A 23,085-nucleotide genomic window follows, 5' to 3' on the forward strand; every position below is an offset into this window, starting at 1 on the left:
GTCATGAATGTGTTTATGAAAAGAAAATGTTTATCATTTAATTAAAAAGAAATTGGGACTAAAGCATTTGAAGACGATTTGAAAACATTTTTTTGTTGTTATCCTCTTAAAGAGCAGCTTGTAGTAACATTTAACAAACTCAATGACATACATATTGGCACAAGTTATTTTCTCACTCATGTAATAACCAGCGAGTCAACAAATTACTGAATTAATATATTACCAGCTTACTACTGCTAATGAATTAATTAGCGGGGCTCCACAGTGAGAGTCTGTGTAAACATGTGTGGGCAAGTGGGCTTTTCATTTAAAGCAGCGTCATAATGTGTCGTGGGTTTAGACTTTTTATTTTTTTACAGAACCAGCGAAGGCGGGTGGGTTGATGCTTTGATACTGTGTCTACCTCAGCCTGAGGCAATAGCAGCACGAGGGTAGGTACAGGATTATAAAATTCAATTTAGGCCAAGAGAGGGGGCGGATCTTTTGTACCACTGAGCTGTTTCCCCACAAACATGAAAAAAAAACTGATCTTTCCATTGTGACAAGCTATTTATTGCACAGACAACTCCTGATGCTGCTAATAATACAACACTCATCAGGGTTTGTTTGGAGTATAAGGCAGTAGTTCTGCATGTGTAATAGGACAGAATGCCTGGGGTAAAGAGCTACGATTACATCTCACTGCATGCATCATCATCCAGCTCAGCCTCTGCAGGGACTTCTTTTGAGAATGACCTAGCAATTGAGAGAAGAGGGCATGAAATTGCCCCACGGTTACAGTTAAGAGGTTGTTGCACTGACTAAATGGAGATCCTTCTCAACGAGGGCTTTGCCTGCATTGTCGCTCCCAACAGCTGCTCTCCCCATCTGCATGTTCAAATCAAAACAAATGAAGATGTTGTTTGTTTGCTTTGTGAGGCAGAAAAACATTTTGTGGACATGGAAATTTGGACAGGATATGGATTTGGATAGGCTCCAGCATCCACACAACCTTAGTGAGGATAAGCGGTATAGAAAATGGATGGACGAATGATTGGTTTTCATATACAAAATTTTTTCTGAAGTTGTGAACAAAAAGGTTTTTAACCACACACCAAGAAGGGGGAAAAGGCATGACAAAATAGTATGTTAAATTATCAACTCAAAGTAAGTATATTCAGTGAGATACCATACTATCTTACAGAATTTGTATGCATACTTGCACCGCAACTCCTAATCCTTCTTTACAACTGATGTGGTGGGACAGAGTTGAGTTTAAATGTTTTTCATTTTGGAGAAATGCCTATCAAGTGGAACAAGACTAGAACGGAAATTAAGCAGAGAACATGCAAAGTGAACACCATGACTCTGCATGGCATCACTACCCCCTCAATGGGAAAGAGGCAACACTCAAACATTAAGGAACGCTTAATGAAACAACCAGAGACAAATGTTTTTTTTTCCTCTCCTAGTCAATTTAAAGCCACAGTGTTAAAAAAAAATTGACTGTCTTTGTAACTGCTTCTTTCTCGACCCATTCCTTTTGAAATGACATACAGTTTCATCACTGTCATAATGTTGTCTTTCAGAAACAATGAATCATTAATCTCATCATCTCACTTAGAATATTTTCTTGTATACAGCATCCATTGAAGGATTTTTCAACGTCCAGCAGTTTGCTGCCATGCTCCATTTGTGAATATTTTAATTTAGCATTAGCAATGCAAAGTATCACTCTGAGTGAGGTATGAACTCGTTTTAGCATTTTGGTTTGTGAGCATGTGTCTCGCCCCGGTAATTGACTAATTTAAAACTATATATCAAAACAACCCTGGTATGTTTGTTGTCCTGTTAAATAATTGTCAGCATAAACATTTCAGTCAGTTCATTTATACATGGTTCATTGCAAATGTTTGCTAAAATTACAGTAGTAGAATGGCCTATTTTTCATCATTGGAGCTGCTTTAACAACCCCAAGGTGTTTTTTCTTTCTTTTTATCTGCACCACTCTGTCTTATCAGCAGGAATAAATAACAACACTTGTCTGGGATTGCAACAAAACCTTTTAGTATGGGGTTTTCCATCCCCCATGAACTGGGTCCTGTTCAAGCTTTTTTTCTCTCATTTGGCCTCATTTTGCATCATTGTAGAGAAAACCTTTTTGAATTCAGACCTTTGCACGATAGATGTGTTATACTGGCTGTCCTGTAGCCACCTACTGCTAGTGTTCCACAAAGCCATAATTAAAGCACAGTCCAGCTTTGTTGGCCAGCAAGATACCACTTTTTAGCAAACAAAAGCAATGTGGCATTAGCCTCTGTTATTAGTCATTTGAAGTAAAAAAAAAAATACCACAGTATTTGGGAAGGGAAATACAGTTCTTGAGTGGCAAGTCCATGAATTTGTACAATGCAGAATTACCAAAACCTTTTGCCTGGATCTGTGATGTACAGGCAGTATATTGCATTATCTACTATTGTTTCAGGCTTTCATACACCCTGAAACAACATTCTGCGTGCCCTGACACGGTATTTTTGGAAAACGACAAGCCAACATCATATTTGTACAATAGGAACTCTTGTAGGATGGAAGATATAACTTCTCGTATTGGCTATAGATTTCATACATAAATTGAATTATGACATATATTTAATTCCCATACATCATGGAAAATGCATGCGTGCATGCGTTCTTTCTTCTTCTACAGTTTGCTGTGTCACGTGGTACCTTCTGCTGGTCTGTTCACAGCACCACACGTAGGTGTGCCTTGTGTATTACATTGTTTTCACCCAGTGGTCTATTCCCTAAACCGGTACAATGTGGACGCACATTTTTTTTCAACCCCCCCAAACAACCCGGTGTTGACATGGTCTTATCAAGGTGAAATCCCTACTAACATCCCTACTATCATGCTAGAGGGTACATGGTTCTTTATTACACTAGCACTAACTGTGATGGTGCGCTAGAGTGATCCAGATGCAAAAAAATACATAAATATGGCATGGTTCCTTTTTGTGACTTGCACCCAATCAGCGCTTCTAGTAGCTCAAAAATGGCATTCTGGTCTTTATCCATTTTGCATCTGCCTTTCAAACATGCTAAAAAACAGGTTTCACATTTGATAAATCAGGTGCAAAATGATAACTTTTGCATATTCTCTGGCAAATATTTTGGGCGTTCTGATAATCTGCATATTGAAGAAGGCAAACACAAAATGGACTAGTATGTAGTATATCAGGTGTGTATATTTCTTCATGTTTCCAGTTAAAGGACCGCTGGAATGGATGCAACATATCACCATGCTTATTTTCGCTGTTATGGTTAATTTCTTTTTACACTTGTGAGTTAAGTTTAACACTTAAAAAAGGGATATGCTTTATGTGATGTGCAGCTGTTTGCATAATCAGCATTCGATCCCACTGTAATCATTTTAAAAAGTAACATATGACACATGGCTTAGACTGGATTTATGCCCCGAGGCATACTAAATGGAATAGCTACAGCTTAACACTGTTCATCTGTCTCACCCCATAAATGATACAACATTAAGGAACCTGAAAATGGCTCTCTACTCAAAGAGCACCTACACACGAAGCTACACTCGGTCTCTAATTGCTTGTTTGGGTGCGACTTGGCTCGCCATCATCAGCAGCTCTGACTCTTATCTCACAAAAGTGAACACACCATCACATTTCATCAATCATTTTTATTACCGGATATCATCTCAAGGGGCATACTATAGAAATGAAACTTGGGTATATTTTACAGTAGTGAGTGCACAGCTTGTATAGCCATATGGATTTACAATCCACTGAAAATTATCCATTATTACATCCATACATCCATTATTGTCTAAAGTGCTGCCGACTAAGAATGGCCTCAGCTCAACTGAGCACGAGGGGTTCATCCTAAAGCTGAAGATGGAGGTGTGTGTGGCATTTAACATCCACCATCCATATAGTGTTGCTCCTTGAGAATATAATGCATATGTGACAGGTGTCCTCACTTTTGTGAGATATTGTATGGTACAAAGTGCGTATAAGCATCTTCTTCCAAAAGTTTATCTACATAATCCGAAACTATTACTTTTCCTTTACATGCCAATATTGAAGAAACAGTACAAATTGAGGCTGGTGGAATGTAATTATTCTTTTGGCAGGCTACCACAGAAAGTCTTTGTCTTATAGGCGGCACTGCTATTTGTTCTGAGCAAACATTTACAGCAAAAAAGCTGTTGGTGTTATTCATCAAAGCTGAATTCATCAAAGCTTGGCCAAGCTTACCAAGGTGTTATGTTTTCTATGTGCATCTCCATATGCTACCATTTAGTAGTTTCATTGAAATGCTTAGGGAAACCTATTTTGTGGCAAAATGATTGTGACTCATGCAACACTGGTGTGGAGTCGTTTCTGCGGAAGTGTTAGTGTCCAATTATTCACGGTCCCATTAAAGCATGAATTTGAAGCATCAATTTTGAAATCTCAATAAATTAAAAACATTTCTGCAATGTTTTTGAGTGATTTCCCAACTGACCCACATATTAGTTTAACACCCCTGGATTCATTATTTATGAAACATATTTAGTAATCCTGAAGTTAAAACCTGAATAATTGGAGGTATAAATATTTCAAATCAAAATGTGAGTCAGGGTCGGTGAGGTGATTAATGAGTATTTTTTTAGGGCATACTTGATGATTTATTTACCTTGCCGATGAGCCTTTGTATTTTGATTTTGATTTCAAATTTTAGGCAGATGCGATGGATCATACCTCACACTCCCTGGAGCTAGAAATTGTGCAAGTGCAGGAACCGGTGCCGTTGCCAAGCACTTCCAATGCCTCCGGTGTGGCAGCAGGGTTGTAGCTCATGTAATACTCTTGGAGCTGGGTACTTAGGTCCTGCTCCGGCTCTGGACTCTTTTTGCGACACCTTCGTCCCACCATGGATCGTTGCTGGAGCAATCTCGTGGCCCCTGGGTAGCGCCGCCAGAGTACATAGATAATTGTCAAAATTAGAGACATACTGAAGAAGAGTGCCACGCTTCCCACCACCACTTTATGTAGAGTCATGTGCTCCATCTCTGGAGGTAGTATGTGAGTGGGCCGACTACGTGCTACTGAGTCTCTTGGATCTTTGCTCATGTGCCCTGGGAGTGTAGGATGTGGAATAGGTTGAGGCCTGAAAGGTGGGAGTGGACCATAGGTTGGTGGCATGAGTGGAGACCCACTTGTGGGGGCAAATGTCGGCTCGTTGGTGGCTTCCGAAAAAAGCTCTGACATTGGTGAGGGTGTCTCAGTGAGAACATAATCAGTTTCCTCACAAATGCCATGGTTTCTTGTGGCATCCATAATTTTCTCTCCTTGGAGATATTTTGGGCTGCTGCATATCATAGTGGTGTCTTTAGTGCCACGGAAATTCCTCAACCAAGCCACGAGTGGACAAATACCTGTGGCACAATCCCACATGTTCCCAGCAAGGCTGATGGAAGTCAGTGAGATCCACGCTGACACCGCCTCTTGTGATACATTAGACAGTTTGTTGGATTCCAGGTTGAGAACTTGAAGGTTGGGCAAGCAGTGGAACACAGCTGGGTCAAGGGTCTGGATCTCATTTCCAGATAAATCAAGTTTCTGCAGTGTATACCACGTCCATGGAAGTCCCTGGTTAACGACCTTAATGCGGTTCCACTGCAAATAAAGTGATCTTAGATTGGCAAGTCTTGGAAACAGGAAAAAGTTTATCCGTGTGAACTGGTTGTGCTCTAGATGCAACTCCATCAGCTTCTGTAACCCTAAAAAGGTGGTGCGGGTAAGAGCCTTGATTCTATTGTAACCCAAATCCAGAAACTCCAAACTTCTGCACTCGAGGAAGGCTCTTATAGGGATGTTAGAGAGACCATTTGACCGTAAGTGCAGGTTTTGAAGCTTTCGCAACCCATGGAATTGTCCCGGCTGCAGGATTTCCAACTTGTTATATGACAAGTCTAGACTGCGAAGATTGGGAATTCCATGGAAGGTGGAATTGTGCAGAGACGTAATCTTGTTGGAACTCATTATAAGCTCTTTTAGCCTGCGGACTCCCTGGAATGCTCGACTGTCAACTGCTGAAATCTGATTGTGGTCCAAGTATATCCACAGAAGCTGACCCAGGTGGGCAAATTGATAAGGTAACAGGGTGTGCAGTTCATTATAGCGCAGGGAGAGGCCCTGGCACCCAACCGAAATGTTTTCTGGGACATCTAAGAAGCCAGATGAATCACAATGAACGGTTTTCCCCTCACAACGACAACTGTTGGGGCATGTACGCTCGCCAAAGCTCAACAATAAGGGGACCCGCAAAAGAAGGAGGAGAGGAAAAAGGAGATGTGTCACTCGGCCATCATTCAGCATCGGACCTGTAAAGGAGCAAAACAAAAAAAATTATGAGGGGATGCATTTGTCAAGTGCAGAAATATCCGTATTTTAAATTAGTATTTTATTTTTAAATACTAATGAAGTTAAATAATTCTAAAAATAATAAAACAATCTGAACGTGCCAAATATGTAAATACATATTAAAGTTGGAATAACTTGAAAGCATCATCAAATATACATTAAAGGTGTCCTGGTGAGATTCACTCACACTAAAATGGATTATGTGGGGTATCCATGGCAACGACAGAAATGTTGCTCTTCCTTACACATATTTGATGACTGCTAAGGTAGAAGAAATACATTTTGTACCTTTTGAATGGAAAAAACAGACTCACTCTTAGCACTAAACACATTTGATTTTTGGAGGCTACATTTTAACTGACAGACAGCAATTCATCCTGTTTAAAAACTGTATATAAAGGTGAAAACACACAAAAGTTCACTGATGGAGAACATAACTGAGGTAAAGTGATGATAAGTCAATGAGAGTAGGGACGACGTGCTGTGTGAAAATGTGTGCTATTAATACATCTCTTGACCCCTCCAAGCCATAAATGCACCGCCACTTCTATCTTCTCCATTAGTTGCTCTGTGAAGTGGCTAAGCGTTTAATGCACTGTACCCATTCATTAGTTGTCTTAAAATGATATTCTCATCGGAGCATTTAGAAGGGTCTTTCCTGAGCCCAAAGGGGTGGGGATGGGGGATGGGGGGGGGGGCTATGACAAGATACAGTTCAGAAACATCAGAGTCATTCGCTTTCGGCACACACTGATTCAGTATAAATTACTGCATAGAGAGAAGATAGAAACAAGTATATATATATCAGGCCCCCATGCAAGGTTTAAAACCGAGTGAGTCAAGATTTTCACTTTTGAATGAACTGACGAATGAACTAACCAATCATTCATGCTATAATCTTACTCTTGTTCTGCAAATTAAGTGATGGAGGACATTAACATCTCATTTTGGGAGACTGTGCTTGGCAGTCAGAGCATTTCAAACACAAAATTGTGTAAAATACTCCATTATAAAAGGCTTCATCTCTATGGGAACACTAAAGGCAACATAGAAAGGGACACGAAAAGTAAAAAAAAACCTCAGAAATCATCTGCTACACATACTGTCCTTTGATTTCTTCTTAGCTTCTTCAAAGCTTGACCAATTGTAACCAGAAGGGCCTTAGATTTGTTACCAAAGTAACACTTGGGTTACCAACTTTTACTATAGCAATATTTGCATTTAAAGTAATTTCTGGAATACTCATTAAAGCATTATTTACATACACAACAGAATAATTTTTGGTGCATCCATCCATCAATTTTCTTCCTCTTAACCGGGTCCGAGTTGCTTTTGCAGCAGTCTCCGGGCGCCTCTTCCAGCTCCACAGGGAGAACACAAAGGCGTTCCAGGGCCAGTTGTGAGACATGACCCCCCCAGCATGACCCATAGGTCTGCCTCAGGGCCTCTTCCTGGCTGGGTATGCCTGGAGCACCTCAACAGGGAGGTGCCCAAGAGGCATCCGGATTAGATGTCTTCTCTCTCTGTGAAACAACACCAGCTCTTCCTGGATGACCAAGGTCCCTGACCTACCTCATTTCGCCCCCTTATCTCATTCTTTCAGTTATGACACAAAGCAAATGACCATAGGTGAGGGTGGGAACATAGATTGATAGAGTTTTGGTTTGATAAGTAATGAGTTTAAGACTCAGGATATACTTACAGATCAACAAACTATGCAAACATGCTTCATTGTTTTATTGCTCACTGCTGCTGCTCAATTTGTGCTTCATTAAATTGCAATTTTACATAGTAGACAACAAGGACCAAATGACGTGTACCTCTTTCCCTGCTCATTCAACATCTGAGGCATTTAAAACTAAAAGAAGTATTTTGAAGCAACGCACAGAAGTTCCTAAACTACATTGTTCAATGTTGTCACCTCAGGTTAAGCTCCAGCAGCAACCTTTTTGTCAACTTTTTTTTTTTTTTTTTTAATCCCCCCAAAATAAATCAACTACCCAGGCCAAGGATACTAAAGTTTGTAGTGGTCCCCAAAGGGTCAGCTGCTCGGCATTGTACTTCATTTGAATGTAGTCTTCTCAGCACTCATGCCATTAGCCCAAGTGCCAGAAACGGTTGGCCAAACAGTGTGCGGGTCAAATTCTGAAGCACTTATCTTAAGCACTTAATCTTATAGAAAAATAGCCGCTGAAATAAAATGGTAACTTTTTTTTTTACGACAGACGGTAAACATGGTTGATACCATCTTTATAAGGCAACCTTTATTGTCATTTTCGCTGTTCACTTCCGCCATACAGCCTCTCCTCCATATCTCCGTTGGAAGCTCGGCTTAGTGAAGGGGTGCTCAAAGCTAACAGCTCCTCCCGAGTGTAAACAATGGTGCAAGCGGCAAGCTACAAATGTAGATGAACTTCCATTACTGCACACACTGACACAAAAAACAATAAGAGTAATAAATAAAGCACTAAGGGCTGCACGGTGGAGGAGTGGTTAGTGAGTAGGCCTCACACCTAGAAGACCCGAGTTCAATTCCACCCTCGGCCATCTCTGTGCCATAATAATAATAATAATACATTTAATTTATAACGCACTTTACATCAAATGAATGATCTCAAAGTGCAACGGTTACAATAGAAGAATAAAAGTCAACAGTGTTAACAAGTGTCACAATAACACAGTAAGAACATCCAAAATAAGTAAAGCAGTGGAGGTGGAAATCACCAGAGCCAAAGATATTAAATATGCATTAAAATGGGCAAGCTTTGTAAAAGTTTTTCTAAAAAGATATGTTTTTAATCCTTTTTTAAAACAGGCTAATGTCTGTGGCGCCCTCAGATGATGGGGGAGTCCATTCCACAGACTTGCATGTTCTCCCCATGCATGTGTGGGTTTCCCGGCTCCGGTTTCCTCCCACATTCCAAAAACATGCTAGGTTAATTGGCGACTCCAAATTGTCCATAGGTATTAATGAGTGTGAATGGTTGTTTGTCTATATGTGCCCTGTGATTGGCTGGCAACCAGTCCTGAGTGTACCTTGCCTCTTGCCCGAAGACACACCCGCGACCCTCGTGTGGATAAGCGGTAGAAAATGAATAAATGAATGATATATCGCCTAGCTTAACTCATTCATTACCAAAAATTTAGTTATAGATTTTTATAAACCCCAACACCCGATCCCAACAATGTATGTATACCCTACATTTTTATATGTTGTTGTTGTTTTTTTTTTGCAAAAAGAGGCAAACAGAGTTAATGATGCAACTCTCCACTAATAGATTTCACTTTACAGCAATTTTAGGCCATATCAATGGCCACAAAGTTGCAGAAGTGAATTCCATGAGGTCATGTGGATGGAAAGTACCTCATAATTTCCTGTGAAATTTCTGTGAAACAATTTCCACAATCCTTTGTTTGCATGTTTCTCTGTAATGGCGTCCTACACTAACAACAAGGAAGAATAGCTGTTCTGTCTGCTGGTTGTGTAAATTCACAGCAATTCACAGCGTTTAAATGCCCAAAGAGGCGAGGAAGGGAGAAGTATCGATGCTGAAAAGCATTTTCAATATGAATGTCATCAGGAAAATTCAATGATCTAGTTCGGCTGTCGCTCTGGGAAAATATAATATCTGAGAATGCAGATTGGTGTCCTATTAAAAACAGATCAATGAAAACTTCATGCAGAGCAATGTTTAGTGTGACACCAGCGCACAAAGCGGAAATAAATAAAATAAATAAGAGATGCGTTGGATATTGAGTTGACATTCTGGTCCATGTGTGCACAGGGGGAGGGACCAAACGGCTTACTTACTATAGTGCCCAACTGGGATCCAATGTCATTAAAAAAACTGTATAAAATAATAATAAATCCTATAATTTAGTGGTATAGAACCGCACCACTTTTTCTAATATTTGATGAAATGAATGAAATTTCCCCTTGTGGGTCTAATAGAGGCATATCTTTCCACTACATGTAAAGGAACGTGGTACAGCGCCATGGTAGAATAAAAGCCGCCATCCCTTGGAAATGACTTTATTTTTTGTTTTGTTTTTTAAACAATGTTAATTAATACAGTGTATGAATGGACATATATCAGGGGTGCCCATTACGGCGATCAGGATGGGATGGTAGTGTTTGCGTCGTGTCACTTACATTAAAACCATCACTTTGTAGATGTCATGTGACATCAGCCATCTGACATTAACCCCCCTCCTGATTTGTTCTTATGCCTTGGCGGCAAAAAAAAGTGGAGAACAGCCACATTAGCGGTATAGAGAATAGAAATAATACCTCACAGATTGTGTTTATCATAATTGAGAATTTAAAAAGTTCATTTTATGTTTCCCTGTCATAGAAACCACAAGTCTGAAAGTATACATATAATATGTGACTGAGCTTAGCCAAGCAGAATCCGAGAGATGCACTTTAGTGTTGTGATTTACTACATAACTGACCGTGCACTCTTAGATTTAGGGCACATAAAATGAAAAGAACTTCCAGGCCTCATAGTATGTGACATATTACCAGTCGTGGTGTTCATCCCAAGCAACAATGATTCACTGGATACATCAACATTGCAATATTCAAATAATGTACCTTTTGGACACTTACACCCCATTATTTTACAGCCATTCATTTAAAAGTTGGAAGTCAGCTCTATTTTCAACTGACAGCAAAAGTAGGCTGATTTATGATAAAAGCTTATTTTACAACAACTGGAGCTGCACATAGTTTCGGTGTAAACCAAGCAGAACACAGCAATCTACCTTAAACACATAGTTTTATGCAATAACGAGAACATGGCATATGGAGGAAAGATAGCTGGCGAATAACAATGAGTAACGGCAATTGGACAGCCCACATTAAAAATGAATCCGATGACCAGTCAATTTTGTGGACTCAGATATGCTGACAGGATTTGTGGCGGATGTTCTAACCAAGGTCTCATGAGTGCATTGACCTCCCCAAGTATAAAAGTAGATAAATGCAGGGCTGTGCAAAATGCTTCAGCTGCCCATTATCACTGTTATCAGAAAAGACGAATGGCTTAAATGATTATCTCTAGAAGCACTATTTCCTCCGTAAAAAAGTCTTTTGCAAAGTGTACCTGTTAACCTTCAGGATCAATTCATAGATTAGAGACAGTCCAGTATTTACGAAGTCATGAACCGGGTATTCATCTCTGTTAACTCGTTTACTTATCCTGCAGACCAGGTAACATGGCAATAACAATTATTCCAACTGCAATGTATTAACCCTGTTACTGTCTGATCTGCACACTTGGTAAAGCCAAATTAAGGACACTAGCTAGACTCACTCACCAATGACGGCATGCATGCAGACAAATGAATTGTGAACCTGAAATGGGATCACGGGTTTATCGAGTTGCAATTGTTGCGCATGTGCGAGTCTGCCTGGTGATGCAGACGCTGCATTGAGCGCTGAATAATATGTCAATGTCACTGCAATAATGGATGTGGCAAAAGATGCTTAGTTTATGTTCTGCATGAAATTGGAACATGGGATTGCCTTTCACAGGTAAGGCTAAAAAAGGTACTTTTGACTGTATTTGGCCATTATAACATTTTACAATCATAGTATGTTGACTTAATTGACTTAATGCCATAATCCATCCATTCTTTCCTGCTGTTCCTGCCACATCCAAAATTATCACTGCAACGGGCCAACCATCTCAAAAAGGTGTTTGGGTAGTATGCATAGTATATGTCTATGGGAGTCTCCGTGTGAGGTTTTGGGGGGGGTTGGCATATGTGCAAGTAAATCGGGTTCTCGGGTTACTTTTGTGACTCATAAAAACGTCAGTAGAAGGAATCCAAAGAAAAATCCAATCACATGATGAATTGCTTTGACAGATGTCAAAAACAAGTCTATGTGTGAACACTGCCTTAGACTGTGAAGCCTCGGACAACTTTTATTTTTTGTCCATCTCCTGAAAGGGGACCAGTATCAATCAAAACTGAAAGTTATTTTGGGAGACAATTGGCATAACCGCTCACTCCTGAAGATGATTTCAGGATGATTTTATAAGGCTTTTGCATATTTTTGTGTGACGGGCACAAAGAGGTGATGATGCAACTCCACAAGAAACGAGATCATCGTATGGTGCAGTTTTAAGCTAAAACCACACAGTCACTGTTTTGTTGAGAACTGATATTTTGCTGTTCTATTGCTGATTACGAAACAACAGAAACAAGTGGAAACAATTTTTTTGTCTAATATACCAACTCTATACAGCCCAAGAACACAATATTCTATGTGCCTTGAAAATTCAGTCAGAATCATCAAAAATGGCCAGTATCGAGAGGGACGGCTTTTGAAAAACAGCAAAATAAGTTAAAATAAAGTCTCACTTTAGTGTATATTGCTATATCTTTTACTATGAGTGTTTTAAACTTATCTTAAAGCACTGTGCTCTTTAAAATATTGTTACCTTCAATAACATGCTCTACTGTCCACAAAAACAGTTATTTAAACTGGATTGACTATAAAACATACTGCAGATCAGTGGAAATTCTGAATGTAACACATATCCTGGACTCTGGGATGACTCTGAACACACACATATTTTAAGTAAGTAAAATTCATCAGTCTCCTAACTGTGTTTATTTTGTGTAAGTCACATGGAACAAAAGTGGTTGTCTGTGTAGCATTATATAGTGTGCATACAGGGAACGGGGTGCAAATGATAAACTCACTGAGACTAAAATGGACTGTCCAGTCTTTACTTCCAGATCAGATTCGGGAGCCATCGCATATGACTGTATGTTAAAAGTGGACATTTGAAAAAGATAAATCGCCGTTTATTATCAACTCCGATAAAGTTGGGTTCACCGGAACTTCCCCTGAGCACTTAGGAGTGTGACCAACCACAGCAGAGTGGGCGTGCCTGGACGCGGGCCATGGATGGAAAACATTAATACAGACCGTTTTTGTGGGAAGCACAAAATCCAAAGAAATATAGCTGAATAGGTGTAAATTCTGGAAGATCTAGAATTATTTCTGATACTCTGAGGTTCACATGTTTCCTTGATTTTATTACTTTTATTACTTTGCAAACTGCGCTGATTATAATTGCAACGTTTTGTCCACATTTGGTCAAAGTACATGATTTGGATACAGAGAAATGTATTTGATACACATTGAGGTGTTATACTTAAGAAATCACAGCAGCTGATACTTCCATTGCACCGTTTTGTAATATTTCTTTCATTGCCTTCATTCAACAGACACAAAGATATATTTTTATTTTGTATGTTTCTATTTGGTTATTGCTGCAAATCACTGTAGTTTGTGTGTCATGACCCTTAAAGTGACGGCAACCTCGCTTGTACACCTTTCAGGAGAATGACCCGTATATTTATTCGCATATTATAGCGACAACAACAGCAAGCTGAAGCCTCCTGTGACCCTCACAAGATGAGCAATATACAGACCTTCCAAGCTTGGAAACACATGCACACACACACACACACACAATTATTGGTAACTTTACGACTGTGGATGAGAGCTTTTTTTGTTGTTTTTTTCCCACTGAGAAAAACAGCCGCAGACAATGTCTCTGATAACATCCCCTACACTCCTACCCTGGGAGTCCAAACAAGGAAAAGCGAATATGATTTAATAGTTGGTGTTCAAAATGTTGTTAAAATGTTACAAATTGGACTCCTGTTAACTGTGTGTTGGATGCATACCGTTGCATTTTCGTTCCTGATTATTCGTTCCTTATACTGTGGTATTATTTATGTTTCCACCCCCCTTGGAGAGTTTTGTGTTAGCCCTAACTATGCCTCCAAGCCTGTGACTCCGAATCATTTTGCCACGTTGCCTTTTGGCGAGGTGCAGCTCTGTGTGAGTCTGCAGTGTATATAATACTCTAATACATTTTCATTTTGTAAAGGAATTATATTACATATCCACCCTTGGCCATCTCTGTGAGGAGTTTGCATGTTCTCCCTGTGCATGCGTGGGTTTTCTCCGGGTACTCCGGTTTCCTCCCACATTCCAAAAACATGCTAGGTTAATTGGTGACTCCAAATTGTCCATAGGTATGAATGTGAGTGTGAATGGTTGTTTGTCTATATGTGCCCTGTGATTGGCCGGCGACCAGTCCAGGGTGTACCCCGCCTCTTGCACCCACCGCGTCCCTCATGAGGATAAGCGGTAGAAAACGAATGAATTGATTAATTATATTACATAACGAATAAATGATGTAATTGAAACAGAAATTTTATTACATCATGCGCCCCCCCCAAAAAAAAAAACTGACACTGCCATTAAAAATATGATTGCATTGTACTTGTTGTGGACAAAAATCAAGTTCTTTCTACATGAGTCAACATATTTCACAACACATTTCTACTTTATTTAGCATGGTTCCTTGAGGCGATACACATCCAAATGACGGCAATAAAAAACAAAAAAAAAGTGGCGAGTACAGGATTCTGCTCAACAAAAAATATGCAAATCTAGTTTAAAGCAGCGACAAGGCTGTATCTCTGTGGGACACACAGGCTGCCTCTTGTCACGCACGCAGACTCATTAGTGCTTGTGTGATTGTTTCTCCTCCTGTCACACACTGGAATCTCTGAATTTTGGTTACATTTCTTTTCTGTTTCCCCCCTTGCAGGCATTCCTTCGACTCATGCAGATTTAAATTAGACTTTTTTTCAACAAGATGTGCTGAATCATGTGGATTATGACAGCTGAAAGTGGAAACGAAAGAATCAAGGATCAGTTAATACACATCATCAAGTCTTATGTATTGTGATGATGTTTTTGAGTGATTTTTTGTCACGCTACAAGGACTACAGCATCGTAGCTAAGGTGCACGGCCTTTACATAACACCTTCAGTTGCAAATCACTTGCTTGGTTTCATTTTCATCTTGCCATCTTGCAAATCTCCAGGCTTGTAGCGATGTCAGTGTGTTTGCCATTTACCCTTACTGAAGGTTGTGCTGTCTACTGCTGCTGTCACGTTTGACCACAGCAGATGCTCATGTAAATACACTTATTAAACACTTCACACTTCATACCAGTAATATTTATAGAGTGCCAGTAGGTGGCAGTATTGCTCTGGAACAGTGGTTCCCAAACTTTTTGCATTTACATTTGACCTGAAGTCATGTACGCCCGACTCCTGCACACTTATAAAACATAAACCTTTTTGTCTTAATTAACTTGAAATGTTTAACATAATTAAGTAGTTCATAAATTGTATACTTCCGGATCAAAAATGTGTATTTTACATGGTCACATGGTCAAATGAGCTTGGATAAATATATATGTAATCATCCTAAATATATTTTATTCCAGTTTGATGTTGTTATTCTTATGTCTAAATGGGTTGAATTTGAGTTTCGATTTTGTGGTCCACTGATGATGGCTATGGTTGAAGAGGAACGTTCAACAGCCATGATAAAGCAGTATCGGAAGTACAAAAAATGCATAACCAATAATAATGCCTCATATTCAGGGTAATCCCCACTCACTGCAGCACCATGTAGGGATTACAACACCAATACAAATGAAATTGTCAAGATTAAACACTCTTAGTGCACAAAATAATCATCAACCTTACATATTTATTCATATAATGCATTCAGAGCGATGAACATCTTCATGAACAACTCCTTTCTGCTCTGTTATTGCGTTATGAGGCATTCCGGAACACTCGTAATTGTGAGTGTTAATTGCTAATTATTTTTCATTTTTATTCACGTGCCCCTGGGGGTATGCGTACCCCACTTTGGGAACCTAGTCTCAGGAAAAACCTTACAGTTCCCTCCTCATTATAAATCTGACAGGTGTCAGTACTTTTGCTTTAATTTAGTTTTATTGCAGACATGATGTTCTCTTTATACTTTAATGACAGTTAAGAATATTAAATGGTGACTTGCCCGCATATTCCCCCAGCTGGCTTAAGGACTTCACCAATCAAACGTACAAATGGCATAGCATTATATGCCGCTCCTTTGTGCTTCGAGTATGTCAGACATAGATCATGCATACGTATTTGTTATGATTGTTATCTAATAGCATTTTTGTTACTAATGTTAGCTATCATTGAGTATATAGCCTATCATAACCACACAATGACTCTATACAGCCTCCTTAAAAACCCAAGAGTCAACCAGTATCACAAAATGGATTGTTTCACTTTGGAGGTTCTGCAATTTATAACCCATTTGCATCTGCTTTAATGATATTGAAATGGAACAACGCTCATATCACTCCACCTTCTAATCCCAAGAACCACAATTTCCAGCTTCAAAAAATGTGTCAAAGTTCTGATTTTCTTTTCCATGCTGATGCAGCAGGTATTAATGCAAAGCTTTGTTTATTCACAATGGTTGAATCGGGGCCAGTAAACATTAATCATGGCTGTTTTGCCGTATTCCAATGTTACTTCCCATTGGTTGCCTACTGATCTTGTTAGCACTTTAAGATGCAATGTCTCCACTTGGCCTGCAATTTTGGGTGGGCAGGAGGGAGAATAACAATAGCAATTGCTCTTTGCCATATATGATTACTGTCACCGTTTATATTAAACATCAATAGATGTATGCACTTATATTAGACATGTTATAGATTTTCGCATTTTTCCTTGAAATGTGTATTTCTCTTATTCCATGAAGTCATCAAAAACCGGTGTGCTACCTACAATATAAGATTTTTTTTTTTTTTTCAGTTAACAGTACACAGACAGTGGTAACAGTAACCTTCATTAACTGGTCACAACATTAGATAAACTTGCACAGTAGCACAAGAGCAGCATCAAGCATCCTGCATGTATGGTTGACATAAGTGTGCTAAAATATTATACCCCTCTCACTATGTCGCAGTATGTACATAGCAATCCTAAACTTGTTTCATAACGTACACGGTGCATTTCACAAGACAGCAGGCACGATCATGCATCAGTCACTGACAATGTTTGAGAAAAATACAGTCAACAAGGCTTATTATTTCCCCGTTTGCTATGTTTGCATGAATCACCAACTGCATATAGTTCATTAAAAATAATTAAAGAATATAGGATCACTTGCACACATACACAGTACACATATAGCTGGATAATAAACAATACATATAGCAACTTCTCATTAATCCATGTCAATTTCAGACTTAATGTAGTATACAGATTTAAGCCAAGTTAAACCATGTCCACATTCCGGTTCCCACTACCTTTGAGTCCAGCGTGGTCTTATTATTTAAGGACCAATATAAACATACTGTATGGTTGAACACTTTTGTTATGGGGTCATTGTGAAAGTTTGTTGCATTAATGAGTATCGCTAAGTAATGTGAAATGACAACGACTGTCAAGTTACAAAGCATTATAATGTGTGCACAGTCACTTTCTGTTCAGTGCAATCCATGGTTAGTTTTGGTTTTGATTTTGGCTATATCAAAGGCAACATCAGTCAGCCGGTCCGAGGGATGTCGACATGAGCAGGTTCCAATGGATAGGTAAACAACTACCTCAAAACATCCAGCCTACTCTGCCCTTTGTTGTTAATCACTGAGGTGTTGACTGACCAGTCATTCCCTGGTACAACATCCACCCCCTTTTCTCTCTTGCGTATGTGCTCAATGTGTTTGTCTCTCTCCTGAGTGGAGATTGGTTCTGTTGGTGTGGGTTTATTCATCTGTTTGTTTGTTAATGTGTAAAATCCTGCACACACTCCTGGAAATTAGAGATGGGTACAATAATCAATTAGTCAAGTCATCAGCTATCAATTCTGACTGTCGATTAATCACATCTAGTATCTCAAATGCAGTTACATGGAGCTTATTTAAGACATTGAATTGAACAAGGATATTTTTTTCCTTTTGACCAAAAAATGATCTAGACGTTGCTCTCCATGAGGGGAAAAAATATTGACAAAAACATAAAATATGAAACTATATAGTCAGAAAAACTGCATTTTATTCAAGATGTTTAACACATTCTAATCGTGTCTCAGAATGAATGAATGCATATTTCACCATCTTTAAAATTGTGTTGCTTGGATTCACAAAGCACATATCACAAACCAAAGTACTTGATGTTCCCTGAAGAGTTTACCTTTGTTTGATTACGTTACTTCACATGTAAAAATAATGTGGCATCCTCCAATTCAAATTACTGTTAGTATTATTCTTCAATAGCTATTTGGTACAATAATAAAAGAAGTGGCGATGTCACTTCAGCAGATTAGTGAGCACAGACGGAACACTTTCATGTTGTTCACCGCGACTCATTAATTGTGTCTTTGACTTAACTTGTTCAAACTTTGTGCTGTTTGCACAATTAAGATAAGGGAAAGCACATATTTTAACCTGAAAACTTGACTTGCTGAAGTAGATTGCTATCACTCACCGGTATCTGCACAATCTAATCCATACAAAAGCTTAATCCAAAAAAGGTGCCTTTTTAAAGGTTCTTCAATCTTCTTCTGATTGATACCAAGTACGGCAGTGCAACAATGTGTTAATTATGGTGGATATAGTTTGCAGTTTATCATGGGGTGTCTTTGCTTAAAGCACGTGTCAAACTCAAGGCCTGTGGGCCCACAGAACTGTCTGTAAACCGTGGGCTTACAATGATTTGTGTATAAAGTAATTCTGTCAGTTTCAACTATTTCTGGAGCATTGCTCCTAATTGGCCACTGTATTACATTTAGCACTCGTTGCACAACCATTGTTACTAAAGGTGCCAAATTCGGACTCAAAGCACCTAAAAAAAAACACCACTTTAAAATGATTACAACCTGTCTGTACAAAATAACACCTTAATGAGACATAAGAGACTCGACATATATCATATAACTTGTTTAGTAGCATGGAATGTTAGAAAAGTCTGATATGTGCTGGCTCTATTCTGACCATTTGCCATCCAGTAGGACTTTGCAAATGTGTCAAGCAGCAGTGTGTGTTTCAAGAAGCCATAGTGTTGTGAAAATCCTTCTTCAAATGTGTGATAATGTCATAAGTAAACGTTTCCAGTTCTGTGCCACCACATAACTTGTGCATGACACTTTGCACTCGGCTGTGATGCGTTTTTTTAACAAAAAAAAAATCACTCCCATTCCTTGCTAAACATGATAGCACATGTTGTGATCACATGCCTAATAAAAGCACTGCAGTGGACTGCTTGCATTGGGGTGCCAATATGGGAGATGCCGGGCTAATATCAGATATCAATATCAAATCACTACGAATTCTAATGAAATTATTGAAAGCGTAGTAGTATGTTAATTAGTTGACCTCAGCTGCTTACCAAAAAATGCCAGTTTTATTATACCTGTCCAATCTTCCCAGGAAACTCTCCTATTTTGCCATTCGAAATTACTGCAGGTAACAGTGATGAAAATATCCAGGTCTAGGGGGAAATTTGGAAGACCTGAGTGGAGAAATTCCCTAATTTTCAAATGTATGTGCTTGTAACATTGGTAACACTACAATCTGATGAAATCCAATACAAAAACTGGACCAACAAGACAAAAATGCTCAGTTGTGATTGATATCATATAAATAGGTATTAATGTAACAATGATGATACCCTGCAAGCAGGATAGTAATCATATTCTTAGGTTTGTGGTACAGCTCTTGCATTGGATTCTATTTGACTGTGTAGATCAGGGGTGTCCGAAGTACGGCTCGGGGGCTATTTTTGTGTTAGTCCACAGCATTGTAGGAGTAAAATTAAACAAAACATATTGCAAAAATGACCAAAAATAACAAAAAAGGCACAGGGATATAGTAATAAGTTAATAATAATAATCTATGACACAAAAAGACGCGTAAAGACGTATAAGGGGACAATGTGAATGATGGAAAGTAACGGGTAAATTATGCTTTTAGATGCCTTTGCCTCCCGTTAGACCACTATTAATGTCAGTGCATTCATAGGGAAGAATCCCTTGCTTCATTTTGTCGCATCCTACAGCAGCAGTCCGGTGGCTTTTTCTCCAAATTAAAAAAAAACTGTGTAATTTGAAGCTTGATTGATTGAAGCTGCAGAAGGCAAGGGAAGTGTGGGTTTGTGATGTACCTTGTGAGCACTAAAATGGAGGAGGCAGTGTGGGATGAGCAGATTGGAGGAGCTGTCAGGAGAATGGGGGGGGCGGGGAGGGGGGTGCAGAAGTTAGAGGAATGACTCAAATCTGCCACAGCTTGGAATGCTACAGAAAAAGGGGGGGGGGGGCGCTGAACAAACCTCATCTTTTTTTTTTTCCAAGAACAGCTTGTGTTAGTCAAAGCTCTTCAATTAAGGGTTGAGTGTGGGGGGGCTCTATTTATTCCACATCAGTGCACTGCGCAATGCCACTTCACCCATGCTGACTGACTCAGTTACAACACTGTCTCATGGACTATGCACACAATTTGTCTGATTAAATGATGCACCCTGTTGCTGCTTTGTAGAATCATCTTTTTGTGGAGAGTGGCCTGAGAATACCTCTTTAGAGCCTCTCAAGGTGTCCCTTTTATAAGTGCGCTATGAATCCACATTGTTGTTGACATGACACACTCACTACAAATGCAACACGCATGCTTTCTTGCCATCACTTACCCATGTTGTATCATCCGTACATATACGTTTAGCAAATCCCCTCCGCGCTGATCACGACTTCTTCTGACTTTCCGATCCAGAGCCGCGGAAACGTTTGATTCTCTCAATCAAGGGGCCACTCACGTTCCGTCATTTATTTAAAAAAATGTCCATTTAATTCAAGCTCTTAAAGTTTGTTCCCGCTGCGCAACTTAACACACATCATTAAAAAATGTGCTATCAACAAAGAGCAAGTTGAAAATGTCTCTCCGGGTTGGAGGCATGATTCTGGAACACACGGAATATATAAAGAAGAAAACATCACCTTGAAAAAGTCAAAAAGTGTGGAATAAATGGCTTTCTTGGCGCAGCAGTCTCCTTCCGATGCAGGTGCTCTCTGCAGGCGCGCCAGCAGTACGCGGGAATTGTCAGAGGCGCGTGATCGGGCAAAGCGAACGCGTGCGCGCGCCTGAAAACGTGTGGGTACGGTGGGTGAACGTGTGAGAGGGAGAGAGGAACGAAATTAGGGGGTGGGCGATACTGCAAACGTTGGTATCAATCCGATACCAAGTCAATGAAACAGTAATACCAATACCAATATTGACACCTTCATATTTATTTGACATGATCACTCAATGATTTTGTGATTTCTGCCTGTAATTTGTTAATCATGATTATAATCACAATTAAACAAAAGATAAAGATTTTAGGTAAACAGGACAATGCAGAGGCAAAATGCGTTTAAGTGTAAATGCTACGCCAAATTACAGTCCTTAATGAAAAACAGACCTTCCTTACACTATAATCATTCATTCATTCATTCATTTTCTACCGTTTTTTCCCCACAAGGGTTGCGGGGGTGCTGGAGCCTATCCCAGCTGTCTTCGGGCGAGAGGTGGGGTACACCCTGGACTGGTCGCCAGCCAATCACAGGGCACATATAGACAAACAACCATTCACACTCACATTCATACCTATGGACAATTTGGAGTCCTCAATTAACCAGATAGAAGAGAACTCAAAAATGTCATCTCATCACGCTAGCCCTGATAATATAATAATATTATTCATACTATCGACATTTGTATCGACCCCCACACGCCCACCCTCTTCAATGCATTGTTGAACAGCTGCAGGCATGTATGATCACATATGAAATCTGTTGTTTCCTCAATCATTCTCTGCTGCTCCCCAAACTTAATCATGCTGATATTATGTGGGATATTCAGGTGCATGGTAATTATTATGAGACGAGTGGGTTCAGGCTCATGTTGTGTAATTATTGCAAGGCTGGGTAAATGCGAGTGCTTTGTTAAAACAGATTCTGTTGTCTTTCAAAACATTTTTATAACAAGTGGAGTGAACCATCTAGTCAGCAGCTGTTCATAGTTCATTCATTCATTTTCTACCACTTATCCTCACGAGGGTCGCGTGGGGTGCTGGAGCCTATCCCAGCTGTCTTCGGGCGAGAGGCTGGGTACACCCTGGACTGGTCGCCAGCCAATCACAGGGCACATATAGACAAACAACCATTCACACTCACATTCATACCTATGGACAATTTGGAGTCGCTAATTAACCTAGCATGTTTTTGGAATGTGGGAGGAAACCGGAGTACTCGGAGAAAACCCACAGATGCACGGGGAGAACATGCAAACTCCACACAGAGATGGTGGAAGGGCCAAGATCTCCTAGCTGTGAGGCCGCTCAGACCGCCGTGCAGCCCGCTGTTCATTGTAAAATACCATAAGAATACTCCCAGTGGTTCTCAAATGGGGCTACTAGTACCCACGACGGTACTTAAAGGCACTCCAGGGGGTACAGTGGGGGTACTGATTTGTTCTCATTTTGTATGTTTGTCCCCTTTTTTCCCCTCGATGATAATGATTTCATATGCACAAACCTGTTGTTTTTTCCACTGAGCTAATCCAAATACACAAATACGATTATAGTAACAGATACACAATTAGCAACATGATAACTGGTTGAATTAACAGTCGACCAGTCCAGGTTGTTCCCCGCCAATCGCCCAAAGTGAGCCGGTATAGGTTACAGCATACTCTTAATAAATAAATGAATCAGCACCCCTGAGTCCAAATTCAGTAAAAAAAAAATA

General features: G+C 39.7%; 2 protein-coding genes across 7 annotated transcripts in view; one reads left to right on the top strand and one right to left on the bottom strand.

The window, feature by feature from the left end:
• The window catches only part of LOC131120079 (leucine-rich repeat transmembrane neuronal protein 4), a 41,743-nt gene extending 20,350 nt beyond the window's left edge, over positions 1-21,393 (bottom strand). The window contains exons 1-2 of one of the 2 annotated variants that reach the window (XR_009126651.2): positions 20,991-21,393; positions 4,684-6,373 (exon numbers count right to left, since the gene is read on the bottom strand). Coding sequence is in view for 1 of the 2 variants with exons in the window: in XM_058065167.2 (XP_057921150.1) it covers positions 4,749-6,373; positions 20,991-20,994 (1,629 nt within the window). In the remaining variant the exon portion in view is untranslated. The remainder of the gene's footprint in view (positions 1-4,683; positions 6,374-20,990) is intronic. The other variant, XM_058065167.2, reaches the window with a different exon arrangement.
• LOC131120080 (alpha-1A adrenergic receptor-like) overlaps positions 1-23,085 on the top strand; it is a 202,188-nt gene that overhangs the window by 46,081 nt on the left and 133,022 nt on the right. Inside the window, exon 5 of one of the 5 annotated variants that reach the window (XR_013629281.1) lies at positions 15,062-15,588. The exons of 3 other annotated variants lie outside the window; for them this stretch is intronic. The gene's annotated coding sequence lies outside the window, so the exon portion shown is untranslated. Of the gene's footprint in view, positions 1-13,775; positions 13,830-15,061; positions 15,589-23,085 lie in introns of those variants that run through there. One more of the 5 variants, XR_013629284.1, reaches the window with a different exon arrangement.

The sequence above is a fragment of the Doryrhamphus excisus genome, linkage group LG10 (assembly GCF_037039965.1).
Source record: "Doryrhamphus excisus strain RoL-2023G ecotype Guam linkage group LG10, RoL_Dexc_Guam_v1.1, whole genome shotgun sequence".
NCBI classification, from domain to species: domain Eukaryota; kingdom Metazoa; phylum Chordata; class Actinopteri; order Syngnathiformes; family Syngnathidae; genus Doryrhamphus; species Doryrhamphus excisus.